This window comes from Xiphophorus hellerii, chromosome 19 (genome assembly GCF_003331165.1).
Source record: "Xiphophorus hellerii strain 12219 chromosome 19, Xiphophorus_hellerii-4.1, whole genome shotgun sequence".
NCBI classification, from domain to species: Eukaryota; Metazoa; Chordata; class Actinopteri; order Cyprinodontiformes; family Poeciliidae; genus Xiphophorus; species Xiphophorus hellerii.
In genome coordinates this window covers 6,980,120-6,993,736 of record NC_045690.1, presented here as the reverse complement: position 1 = coordinate 6,993,736, position 13,617 = coordinate 6,980,120, and the positions used below count along the sequence as shown (strand labels likewise).

General features: G+C 36.3%; 1 protein-coding gene across 2 annotated transcripts; it reads right to left on the bottom strand.

The window, feature by feature from the left end:
- Positions 1-2,291: 2,291 nt before the first annotated feature.
- On the bottom strand, positions 2,292-13,368 carry LOC116709106 (mitogen-activated protein kinase kinase kinase 7-like). Of its 2 annotated transcripts, none has more exons than XM_032547447.1 (14): positions 13,132-13,368; positions 12,891-13,001; positions 11,988-12,053; positions 11,629-11,674; positions 10,706-10,844; positions 10,499-10,623; positions 9,183-9,311; positions 7,756-7,886; positions 6,633-6,720; positions 5,464-5,573; positions 4,989-5,112; positions 4,354-4,415; positions 4,032-4,147; positions 2,292-2,854 (listed from the first exon to the last, which is right to left on the bottom strand). In XM_032547447.1, the coding sequence occupies exons 1-14, from the start codon at positions 13,360-13,362 to the stop codon at positions 2,683-2,685; spliced, it is 1,650 nt and encodes a 549-aa protein (XP_032403338.1). In that variant the 5' UTR covers positions 13,363-13,368; the 3' UTR covers positions 2,292-2,682. The 2 variants fall into 2 exon arrangements, with proteins under 2 accessions (XP_032403338.1, XP_032403339.1); XM_032547448.1 differs by having other exon boundaries at positions 5,479-5,573.
- Positions 13,369-13,617: the final 249 nt, after the last annotated feature.

The following is a 13,617-nucleotide window of genomic DNA, read 5'->3' as shown; positions in this document are numbered from 1 at the left end:
ACAATAACAACCCCCCCCCACCCGCTCCTCACTCAGCGCCACACACACACACACACACACGCGCGCACTCAGCATCTCTGAGGATTAATAGCAATAATATGACAGCAGAGGAAATAAAAAGATTGTTTTAAGTTTTTTTTACAAGTAAATCTCAGTAATAATAACAAAATGTAATATAATATTAATGCATAACCAGAATTACCCACAAATTGTATTCAAGTAAGAGTAGCACTGCTTCAATATACTTTTAATCAAATAAAAGTAAAATAAAATAGTAAAATAAAAAGATAAAATAAAATAGTAAAAACGCTACTTAAGTAACTGATCAACAAACTGTTTAATATTGAAAAATTATATCATCAGAAGGCACAAACTATTAACTTATGTGGACATTTTTGTATTTTAAGGATAAAATTAAAATAATTTATTTTGTCATATAAATCAGGCAAAATATTTATTTTTTTTCGAATCGGTTTCTTTCAAAATAAAACTTTAGCAGAAACTACAGGTTTTTTTTAGTTTGAAACAAATTTGTTCTTCATTCAGTGAAGTCATCCGTAGTGTGTAGAGCAGAAATTAAACTCATGTAAAAGAAGCGATGCTTCATAATAAAAAATAGAATTAGACAAGTAAAAGTAAAATGTACAGCAAATTAAAAATACTCCTAAAGGTAGTTTTTCCCCCCCCAAAAAGTCACTTAAGTCGATCTAAATGAGTAAATGTAATAAGTTACTACCCAACTTTGTCAATAACGGCTTAAAGCTAATGAAGCTTCTGTATCCAACCAGAAAGTTTAGTGGAAGGAAGAATTGTAGACAAAGTGGTATAATCCAGTCCCTCCAGTAAGATTTTACGATTCAAAGTTTTTACATTTTGCGCATACTTGTCATTTTCACCAGTCACTGAAACTTTTCGATCGATCGCATGTATTTCCATCTTCTCTGACTATTCACTGCAACTCGACTGAATTTTGATCAAATCTCTTAGCTTCCTTCTAATTTAACTTCTTGTTTCACAACTTGCAAGATGAAAGCATGTGTGCGGGGCCTTTTTGGGACCCTAAGTATATTTTCATTTGCGGCCCCCCATATAGGAACAAGTCAACACCAAATGCTTCATGATTCCTAAGCTACTATACTAGTTTGTGTGCAACATACCTGCTATCATTTGTATTTAGCTTAGCACTGATATTAAGGCTATTGATTTTAATTTAACTGGAGTAGCAAACTAAAAACAATTATTTACATTAATTAGGGACAAATTTACCCATTATTTGTGTACCAACCATAAATATATATTTTTTCATCATGCTAGCTTGGTGCTCTTGGGGGCCCCCTGGTGGTGTGCTGCCCGCTCTGCATGTGTGACATGCAAAATTTGATTCTGAAAGTTACATCTGACTGCAAATTGAATGTGGTTCTAGTATGAAGTGATTTAAATGGTTGTTATAGTAAAAATTAGGTTAATTTAATATAAATACAAGCAGGCAGAACCTGCACTACTTCAACATATTTTTACCCAGGTAAAAGTAAAAAGTAGAGTTCCAAAAAAGTAAAATTAAAGATGTATTTTATAAAAAAGTAACTTGACAGACTGTCGAATTTATTATCTTTTAGAGATGTCTTTAAACAGACAAATATAGAAAATGTATGTGTAAAGTGGAGTATTCTTAAGGGAAACATAACCCAGTTACAGAAAACAAATTTAGACAAAAGAAACACTCCAGATCTGTTTTTCCTATATAAAATGTCTGAAACCAAAACTTAAAGTAGTTGTTTTTTTTATTTATAATATTAGAACTGGGTAAAGTAGTAGTATAGTGACAACAAAAACCGTTTACTGCATCATTTTGATCTCAAAATAAAACATTAAAACCTTTGTACAAACCTTTGCTGCATCTGCCGTTTTCATTAAAACATGTTTGTTCTTCATTTAGTGAACTTGCTTGTGGTGGGTAAAGTATCCAGAAATTAGTAAGTTTAAGTATACTTTATAAAAACATTACTCAAGTAAAAATTTTAAAAAATGTTGCATCACCACTTGTAAAACAAAAAGTTGTCCAAAAAGTTAATCGAGTAAATGTAACTAGTTTCTGCACACGTCAGACTCAAAACTTTTCTCTAAAAAAAACTTCTCCAAGATCCCAAGAAGAAGAACATTTCAACGGTTTCAGACTGAAAACTGAAACGTTATTGTTTCTCCAGGAGACAATTGGAGACGGATTCAATTTTAAAATGTTCTGTAAGAAAGAGTGACACCTGCTGGTCTAAAACAGAATTACAGGAGGTAAATAAAGTTTGGTGTAAAATTTATTTTGTTCAACATTTTGTAAAGGAAAGTTTTTTTCTCTTTTGCAGTCAGTTTGAATGGGTAAAAATAAAAAGTATAAAAATACAAAAGTATAAGAAGATAATTTAAGAAGTTCAGTGGGGGAACCTTAGTAAAATCAGTGCTCACATTTCTCCAGCTTTTAGATCTGTAGTTCTTTAGCTGATCTGAGGATGATCAGTTCTTTCAGATCTAATTGTGAAGTTAATCTCTTCACCTCAGGATCAGTTTCGCTCTGGACCGGCTCCCCTACAAACTGCTGGTGAGCTGCTGAAGAAACAGCTCCAGGGTGATGCAGATTTGGACCTAATACGTTACATCTGAGCAGAATCAGAGGCAGGAACATGCTGGGTCTCAGCTGTAGGGCTGGTTCTGACTCTGGATCAGACTCAGTCTGCTCCTCAGGTCCTGGCAGACGGCTGACAGGCTGCTGTTGTCCTCCAGCAGCTTGTTGTGTTCCTGTATGAGGCGTGAAGAGGTCTGCTGCTCCTTCTGCTCCTGCTCCAGCTCCGCTATGAGCTCCTCTCTGAACAGAAACCAGCAGAACCGAGTTGGTTGGAAAAACTCTTCCATTAGTGCAGCAGATAACCGAGTGTTTCACCAAAAATCTTTCACATGCAGATACAAGCCAGGGTCTCGCTTTTTTGAAAAGAAAACTATGTTAGCCACTAAAAAATTCAAGATGGCCGCCATGATTTTTCAAGATAGCCACTAAAGTTTTCATAGAAACTAAATTTTGCATTAAAATCACCAACTAGATGAATGTATTTGGTGTTAAATCATAGTCTACATACTTTGAAACATAAAAATCTTTTAGATTTTCTTGATCTAGTGTTCCCTTTTTCCATTTTCAAAATAGTCACAATGCTTGCAATGGAGAATACATGTTTACACTGAAGCTGGCAGTAGTTTTCCACAGCTAACCAAAAAGTTAGCTTCACTAACCACCACTTTGCTAAACAATCTTAGCTCTGGCAATGCTAACCCGCTAACCACATAAAAAATTATGAGAAACTAAAGTTAAACATTTAAAAAATACCATAAGCTAATTCTAAACCACTGAGCACATAAAAATATTAGCCAAAGCTAAACTGCTAAATCTATTTAAAAAAAATTAGCATAAGCTAACGTTAAACATATTAAAAAACTAGCAGAGGGGGCGTGCCGTGGTGGCATAGGAGATAGCGCGACCCATGTTTAGAGGCCTTGAGTCCACGACGCGGCCGTCGAGGGTTCAACTCCCGGACCCGACGATATTTGCCGCATGTCTTCCCCCCTCTCCTTACTCCTGCGTATGGGACACTAGAGCACATAAAACTATTAGCTGAAGCTAATGCTAAGCCGTAAACATATTAAAAAATTAGCAGAAGTTAAAGCTAAACCCTTAAACACATTGAAAAATTAGCAGAAGCTATCGCTAACCCTATAGATGACTGTCTCAGTTTATGTCACATATCTTCATTTGGTGTGAAACTTGCAAACGACAAAGTCCTCAGTGTCTGATTTTGCGACATAGTATTACTTTAAATTGTACGAGCGGGATAACATGACATAAAGTTCACCCAAATTATGAAATTGGGGAATATTTCAAGGCAATTATTGGTTTAAAAGATTCAAAAACGGCAGCCATCTTGAAAAATGAGTTCTAAACTCTAACATCGCAGGAAGACATAAAAAGCTCCATTAGGTGGAGGAAAACGTACTTCCTGTTCAGCAGGTGTGCGATCTCGGATTGGACTCTCAGATACTCCTGAGCCATTCGTATGTGCTGCTCAAACACAGTCATGGACTCCCGGGAGTTTGGACAAGGAGCCAAAGGCTGGAGACAGAAACAACAGAGACAAAAACACAACAAGAAGACGGTGAAGACTGAGAATCCAAGAAGAGTTTTTGTTAATCAGACGTTGATGCACCAATAGATGGGACATTTGGTTACATTTAAAACAAAGTGTACAACAGTGAGAACATATGGAAAGTAATCTACAGTTCAGGACCTTTAAGAAAAACCCAGTGATGTGAACGTACTTGCAACTGATGGTCCAATTTCAGGTAGACGGAGGGAACCGGGCTTTCTGATCCCTCGGTACCTGAACACAAAGTAACACATTAATGTAACAGTAAATATGAGTAATGGCAAGGTAGCGGTAACCGTGAAGTAACAGTCACAAAATGACATTACATTAACGTAACAGTCACTGTAAATTAATAGTAACATTAAATTAAAGTTAATGTAAAAGCAGAAGTGAAGATATGTAGCAGTAACTGTATCAATAAAAGTAACGTAATAAACAGTAACGTTATTAATAGTCACAATAAACTAACATAATACAAAGTCAGTAATAAAAAGCATAAAGTGAAAGTAACTTTACAGTAGCTGTAAAGCAACAATATAGTAAAATAACATTAACCGGTAACAGTTAAAGTTAGATTTAAAAAGTAGCATTGATAGCAACGTAACAGTAAAATAACAGTAAAATAACAGTAACTAAAGAAGCAATTTACGGCTAACAGTAAAGGTAACTTACATGACAATTAACAATAAAGTTATAGTTACACTAAGTTTGTGTTACAAAAACATAAACTTAGTTCATTAGTCTTTGCTTTTATAAACCTCCATCTGACCCGATGCGCCTGGAGGAGGAGCTCTAAGTGGACCTCACCTGTCGGGCTAATGGTCATCCTCAGCTCTGATTGGCTGCAGGTGTTTACAGAGCTGCTGAAGTGGGCGGGGCTTTGACTCTCCAAGCTGGAGGTTCTGGAGACAGCGGCCCACCGTGACGCAGTCTGGAGGAAAGAATCAGAACATCAGCTGCGTCTCAGTTACTAATATTCACAAATCACTGGCTATACTCTGCTAATGTCAAAAAACACAGCTTTGCAATTGTGGCGTTTACATTAAATTAGAAATTAAACTAAAATCACACGTGACGCATGTCCTGATGCGTACAGTTTTGCAAAATCCATCTAATTTGATACGGTTGAAAAACTTCGTCCTATCAAAAACTGTGAGATTTTTTTGAAAGTACCGCAGTTCCATTCAGCGAGTTTATTTTTGTAATTTCAATCTGTGTAATTCTAAAGTTGATGGAAATGCATAAGCCTGAGGAAGTGTCTGTTTTTTTTATTTCCTGTTACCTTCGGAGTTCTGACCTGCAGCGGGATTCTGTTCTCAGAGCTCTGCAGCGTTTCCTCGCCACCAGATGCAGATCTGTGTTTGCTGTGAATGGTTCCATCGGCACACGAGCCTGAAGACACAAAACCCACAGAATCACTGATTAATACCAGGAAACAGAAACAGATTCTGCTGAGCCTCACAGACACAAAGAGACAATTTTCCTTCATACACTTCAACCGCACAAACTTTAAACTTCAAATTTCAGCTCAGTTTTCTCAAAATAAAAACTCTCCGTTGTTCGAGCATTTCCTCCAGGTGGAGGTCGGATTGGGTTTCGGTCAGAACCAGAGACCCTGGGAGCTGGATCTGTGGTCCGTTTCGACGAAACATCTGTTTTTAGTTTAATCAGAGTGAAAACATGAACATTTCTGCTCAAATATGTAAATATTTATAACCAAATACAACTGAGCATTCTTTGGACAAGCTGTCAGAGATTTAAAGGGGCAGCATCACATATTTACCAGATTAATGGAGCCATTTTATATCACAATTAAATAATTATTTTACCTTCAGTTGTTATAAAAATGCCACATCAAACATAACTTAAAAGAAATTTGACTTTATAATGTAACACCTTGAAATTGGGCTTCTGTCTCTTTAAGAAGCTCCTGCTCTTTCTGCTCGTCATCACAATGCTCCTCCATGAAGCCATTTACAACCATTCTTACGACTGAGCAGTAGTTTGTATAAAAAGTTCTGCAGACGTGCCGTTACACCAGGTGTTTGTTCATTGCTGCTGCCGCTAGTCTACAGGAGCCGAATGGAAACAGCTTTGTGAGATGAAGCTTTTCAGCAACCAGAGGGATTGAAGGAGTTATAATAATCAAGGTATGTACTAAAGGTATGTTTTGTTATGAGGGAACAATATAGTAAAATTATTTTAAAATATTGATTTAAATGAACACCACAAGCTACAAACCTTTTTATATGATTCAGTTCCTTCAAAAACTCAGAAAGGTGAACGATTTATAGCCCAGTTTATTCAGGAGAGCGTTTCCACTACCAACTGGATTCTGACTGGGCAGGCGGGGGTTAAACGGTACCGTACTGCTGTGTTTTGGACTTACAGCAGAACATTATACAGTGGAAACGGACCGTACCGCACCGACCCGTTCGGTGGAATCGTTACCTGTGCTTGTTGCGGATGAGGAGCCACTTCTGTTGGATGATGAAGACTGGTGAGGAAGATCGAGGGGTTCATCAGAACCTGGGAAGTACTGGAGCACACAAACATGGAACGAGTTACATTTTCCTGAGTAACCTTAAGGGCATTCTTTTTTTTTTTAGAGTATTTTTACTTTTACTTGAGTAACTTTATTATGAAGTACCGCTACTCTTACTGGAGTAAAATGTCTGGATACTCGACCCACTGCGAGTAACTAAACTGCAAAACTCATCTGCAGTTTTGGTTAAAGTTTCCTAAATTTTATATTCACAGAACCTGATTTTGTTATTTTGTAATTATGTTATTTATCTGAATTGTTTTCCTTTTGGTCTTTAAAATATCAAAATTGCCACATAACTTTATATTTTAATCAGTCTGATGACAATTTTTAAATACGAATTGATTTATGTTTTGATCGGTTACTCTGTACTTGTGTAACTTTTTTATCAAAGACTTTTTGTTTTCTTCAACTTTTGCTACGTGGGTACTCTACCCACCTCTGCATGTGATTAGAGAACCTAACGGTGGTAACTGAATAAGTTTTATTTATGTAGTTTAAGGCGAGGGTGTTCAAACTGGGGCCCGTGGGCCATTTGCGGCCGTTGGACTGATTTTTTGCGGCCGCACAACCACAACTCAACAATAACTTCTGACAAACTACGACTTTTAATTCAAAACCTAGTTACAGAAATGTTAGTAGATTAAAGATGTTATCATCTTTTCTAAGCTTTCTGGTTTTCTTCTGTTGTCATGGTAACTAGGACCACGTCTACTCATTGACTTGCACTCTAAAGTGCATTTTTGTGCACCCAAAGCCGCGTTTAATTGCTTTTTTTCAGTTTTCTTCAATCGAGCCAAGGAAAGCATGCAAAAAACATTTTTGCAACCACATTGCTGTTCCTACAAAAAAATCTGATTATTTCTTTGATTAAAATAGTTTATGCTAATTTTATTGTTGATAAAGTTTTTAAAAAGCAACATTTTTGGTGATTTTAGTTTTTAAAAATGATATTTTCTGACCTTAAATGTGACCAAATGTTTGCACATCTTTGATTTAAAGTTTGTTGCAGTTGCAGGAGAGAGTTACCTTCATCAAGCTGCTCATGGTGTCCCGGATCTCGTTCATAGACGGCCTTTGACTAGGCTCTTTGTCCCAGCAGCGGGTCATTAGTGTCTCGATGGGTTCAGGGAGATCCTTGATCAGAGGAGGACGAGTTCCTGCATCACAACGACCTGGCGGTTAGCTTCATACGTAGCAACATAGGCTACAGTCATGGACTCTAACAAGATTTTTTGAACTCATATATGACCTATATTTGATTTTTCACCACCAAATAAAATCCAATCTGTGCCACTTCCATAAGGGGAACTAATTCAGACATGTATCTGAATTTTCTCTAAGCATCTGCAGTCTTCAGCTTTTATGTCATTGATGTGAAACGCGTCATAATTCTGCACCAGAAAAGATCAGATGTGGTAAATTAGGATGTAAACACTGGCTGAAAATTATGATCATGAATTTATGAATGAAACTTGTGTCACTACATCACATCATAATCCCACCGAATGCACATCTAAACAAACTTCTCTACAGAAGTTGATGTGAAATCTCTAAAAATGCCTCCAATATTAGAGTTGGGTAGTTACTAGTTACATTTACTTGAGTAACATTTTTGAAAATTTACTTTTAGGAGTATTTTTACTTTTACTTGAGTAATTTTATTATGAAGTATTTCTGCTCTAAGTTGAGTAAAATTTCTGGATTTTCTACCCACTGAATGGAAAACAAACACATTTGAACCAAATCTTCACCAGACACACATCTCCAATTTTTGTTAAAATTTTATACGTTTTTTATTGAAAGAAACTGAGAAATTTTTCTTTGATCTGATTTTGTTATTTTTGTTACTTATATGAATTATTGTCAATGTTGATCCTTAAAATACCAAAGTTTCCATTTGACATTATATTTTGTTCCACTTGGTTACATAACTTTTTAAATATTAAATGATCACTAATTTGATTAGTTACTCAGTACTAATCAAATTACGGTAGTACTGAGTAAAATTAGATATTTGGTCAACTTTTTACCAAATATCTTTTTACTCTTCCTTGAATAATTTCTTTAATGGCTACTTTTTACTTTTATTTGAGTAAAAATATGTTGAAGTAGAGCTACTTTTATCATTTTTGTGTACTCTGCCCACCTCTGGTATTTGATGTGCTTCCTTTTATTAGCTTCTTTTAATATGTTATGATCTTGTGTTAAAACTGTCAGCTCTCATTGCTGAATAAACATCGAAACAGATCCAAAGACAGCGGCGGCCATTACTACTGTGTGCTGCTGTGTGACGTCAAAGTTCTTCTTCTGCGCATGCGGGTCGCTTTGAGGTCACAAACACAGAAGTCTTGTTGGGGTCAGGTTTAGTTAGTAAAAAGATTAGATTTCAGGAAAAACAAAAAATCTGAATTGAGTATGAAGACGTGCTGTGTGAAGTTGCCATAGTAACCCACCTCTGTGCACCGCCCACATGATGCAGAACGCCGATCCACCGATCTCCTCGAAGGGCTTCCTGCGGGCGATGACCTCCCAGAGGATGATGCTCCAGCTGAACACATCACACTTCTCGCTGTAGTTGCTCCCTGAAACACCAAAAAAAATAAACTTTCGCAAATGCAATGTTTCCATTAAATAAGAAATGCAATTAAAATCACACGTGAATATGCTTGTTCACAGGATAAGTCATTGAAATCATGCTGCGCCTTCGTCCTCCAACAACTTCCTGCCGTCTTTTCCGCCAGTAGCAGCATCCGGCTGCTGATCACTTACGTGATGCAAAAAAATTAATTGCATTGCAGTAGAAAGAAATATTATGGGAGAAACGTTTTTTACATAATTCTGACTTGATCTTAGAAGAAAAAAATCAGAATTCTGAGAAAAAAGTTGCAATTCTAAGAAAAAATGAATTTTGAGAAAAAGTCGCAAATCTAGAAAAAAGGAATTCTGAGAAAAAAGGAATTCTGAGAAAAAAGGAATTTTGAGAAAAAGTCGCAATTCTAAGAAAAAAGGAATTTTGAGAAAAAGTCGCAAATCTAGAAAAAAGGAATTCTGAGAAAAAAGGAATTTTGAGAAAAAGTCGCAATTCCAAGAAAAAAGGAATTTTGAGAAAAAGTCGCAATTCTAAGAAAAAAGGAATTTTGAGAAAAAGTCGCAATTCTGAGAAAAAAGGAATTTTGAGAAAAAGTCGCAATTCTAAGAAAAAAGGAATTCTGAGAAAAAAGTTGCAATTCTTAGAAAAAAACGAATGTTGAGAAATAGTCGCAATTCTGAGAAAAATGTAGTAATCCTAAGAAAAAAGGAATTCTGAAGAAATGGAATTCTGAAAAAACGTCAGAATCCTGAGGAAAAATTTTAAATTCTGAGATTAAAGTCCGAATTATGAAGAAAAAAAATCTGAAATCTGAGAAAAAGTCACAATTCTAGAAAAAAGGAATTCTGAGAAAAAGTCACAATTCTAAGAAAAAAGGAATTCTTAAAAAATGTTGGAATTCTGAAAAAACGTTGGAATCTTGAGAAAAATGTCAAAATCCTCAAGAAAAAGTTTAAATTCTGAGACTAAAGTCAGAATTCTGAGAAAACAAAATTTTTTCAGTGGCACTAATCCTCATCCGTAAAATATACTTATTTCAATATCTCAACTGAGTGCAAAAAAATTTGCTTTCTTTGAAATTGGTGAGTTCCCATTAAGCAAATTGATTTTCATAATTCCACTTTGTGCGATCAGTGGAACCGCGGCTAGCGGCAGAAATGCAGCCGAAGCGCCTCGGACCTTCAAACACCTCGGGAGCCATCCAGGCGGCGCTGCCCTTGTTGTTGGTCATGTAGGTCTGGATGTCGCACGCTGTTCCAAAGTCACAGATCTTCAGCACAGTTCCCCGAGCAACGAGCAACAGACTGAAACAGAGAGACAGAAATCAGAAGAAAACCAACAAAAACCACAGGCTCCTGATGCATCGTGGTCCACCGATGCTTTTACTTTGGCGGTTTGAGGTCTCTGTGGATCAGAGCTTTGGGCTTCATGTTGTGCAGGTAGGCCACGCCGTCCGCGCACTGCAGGCACCAGCTCATGGCGTGGGCGGCCGTGTAGTGAGGCAGCGGGTCGGCGCTGTGCAGGACTGGAACACAACAGCAAAACTAAACTTTTTCCTCAATGATAAATAAAACCAACTATAATACCAGACAAAGGTAGCATAAATTTTAAATGTTATGATTTCATTTACTGAGTGAAAAAAAGCTTTCCAATTCGGCAAAGTGTGGAAAAGTGACAGTAAATTTAGTTGATAATCTGATTTAAATGTGACAAAAGAGACAAAACTAGAATAAATCTGAAATCTATGCATCTTTTTCTGTTTTGTTGTGTGTTTCTCTAAAGAAAATAATAAATAAGTAGCCCTACTTTAACATGTTTGTAGTAAAAAGTAGACATCCAAGATATTACTTTGGTAAAATGTCTACTCAAGAACTGAGTAATTGATCAAATTAACAATCATTTAACAGTTGAAAATTACATCAGCTGAACCAAAATATAAACTTACTGGGGAATTGTTGGTATTTTAAGGACAATAATTCATGTAAGTAACAAAAAAATAACAAAATCAGACAAAATATTTTTTTCCAAATCAGTTTCTTTCAATAAAAAATGTATGAAACTTTAACAAAAACTGCAGGTGTGTTTCTGTGTCTGGTGAAAACATGTTTGTTTTTCATTAAGTGGGTAGAAAATCCAGAAATTTTACTCAAGTAAGAGTAGAAATACTTCTTAAAAAATTACTCAAGTAAAAGTAAAAAGTACAGCGTAACAACAATACAAATTACTTTTCACAAAAAGTTACTGAAGTAATTGTAACTGAGTAAATGTAACTAGTTACTCTGTGAATGAGACGATAAGATGAGACTCACGGTTGTATAAAGAGCCACATTCTGCGTACTCCATCACCAGACAAACCTGACGACACAAAAGAAAAGATAAAAGAAGGAAACATGAAGCACCGTGTAGCAATTTAATTCTCTATTTGTTCAACATTTTGATGAAATGTGGACAGAAATAATCATTAAACGCTCAAATCTGACCTCTATTTGAATCTAACTGTAATTATTGACTAAATGATACAAATTTATTGTTATCTAAAGAAATATGGCAGATAATGACTCAAATCTAAATGATTTAAGCATTTAATTTACTCCAGAACTCTCAGCTCATTTTATATTTACAAACAGAACCTGGTGCCAAATGTTTCAGTAATCTGTTGGGTTCTCACCGGGTCGTCACAGGAGCCGTACAGCTTCACAATGTTGGGATGACTGACCCGGGAAAGCTGCCGGAGCTGCACACATGCAAAGACAAACAGGTCCAAATAAAAATAAAAAACAATTCGCATCAGCAGCAACAAAGACACAAAGATTAATCTGGGTTTTCTAAGTTTCTGTTCAGAACCCAAATGAGACATTTAGTAATAATTAAATCTATGAATCAAATTAGTTGATATTAGAAATTGGTTCAGGATATTAGGATTTCTGATTCATGCTTGAACCATTTCTAGTTTTGTAAAATAAAATTAATCATTATAAGATATAATGAAATTGTGGTGCATGTCCTTCACAATGCAAGAATGTTTTTATTTTAAGATTTTATTAGATAGGATAATAAAAAAGTATATTGTTTTTATGATTTTCAGCTCAAATAGTTCCTTTAGATAAACAAAAATATTTTCATTGTTTACAGTCACCTTTGATTTTTGACTAATAAACATTTGTTTCTTTTAAGCCTTTAATATCAACATTTTAACATTGGGTTCTTGTTATTTTCTTCCTGCTTTTTGGATGAATGTTGGTAAATAAATAAACATATCTTGCCCTAAAAATCATAGACAGTCATTTATGGCTCAATAGGTTCTATTTTACCCCCAAAAAGTACATTTCCTACATTAAACTCCGTATATCATAAACTATATTTTAAATAATTGATATTTTCACTGAGGTTCAAGTAAGTTTTGCAGCCCTGTGTAGATTTTATTTAGTAAAAATAAACAAAAAAAGGGATTTTGGTTAGTAAAAGGATCCGAACTGGCTCCCCATCAGACATCAGCGTTGGTTAAACTGGACTTAACCTGGATCTCACCCCGGTCAGTGTCGGTTCTGACCCATAAATCATGGATCCGTACCTCCACCAGGAAGGCGTTCCTCTCTGCGTCGCTCTCGATGGTCTTGATGGCCACATCTTTTCCTCTCCAAACAGCCTTGAAGACCACACCGAAGGTCCCTCTGCCCACAGCCTGTAGCCACACACACGGAACCTGATGATGGAACCGCTGATCCGAACCGTTCGCCGTTATGCAGGAACTTCACAAGCACGGCCCTGAACCTCGCCTCGAACCTCTTCTCGACTGCAGAACCAGAACTTACCGCTTCGAACAGGATATCATCGTACTGGATGTCCTCAAACACCATGGTCCCCCCTCCTCTGGGCCGAATCGGAACCAAACCACTGCTCCGTTGCAGATCCAAAGCACCAAAACAAACTATCTGCAGTTTGAGGAAGTGGAGTACTTTAGCAGCCTGGATGTTTAAAGTCCGGGTGTTCCTGAACGCCTCATGGAGGCGGAAGAGAACAGTGCTCCAGGTCATCACGTTCATACATCACATCCATTCCACACGCTTATCTTCGCGTTACGTCTCTGTGATCTGAGAAGATTTATGGAATTTCCGTGATTTAATTTAGGTTCCTAAACGCAGCGTCACTTAAAGTCAAAAACATCCGCTAGGGGGCGACAACACACATTAAATTTCCGTTTACTTGTACAATATCTCCATTCCTAAAATAATGGTCTTTTTTTTTTTGCCAAAAGGGATTTTGACGAAAATAAAATAATAATAAACACCTCTTTCTTG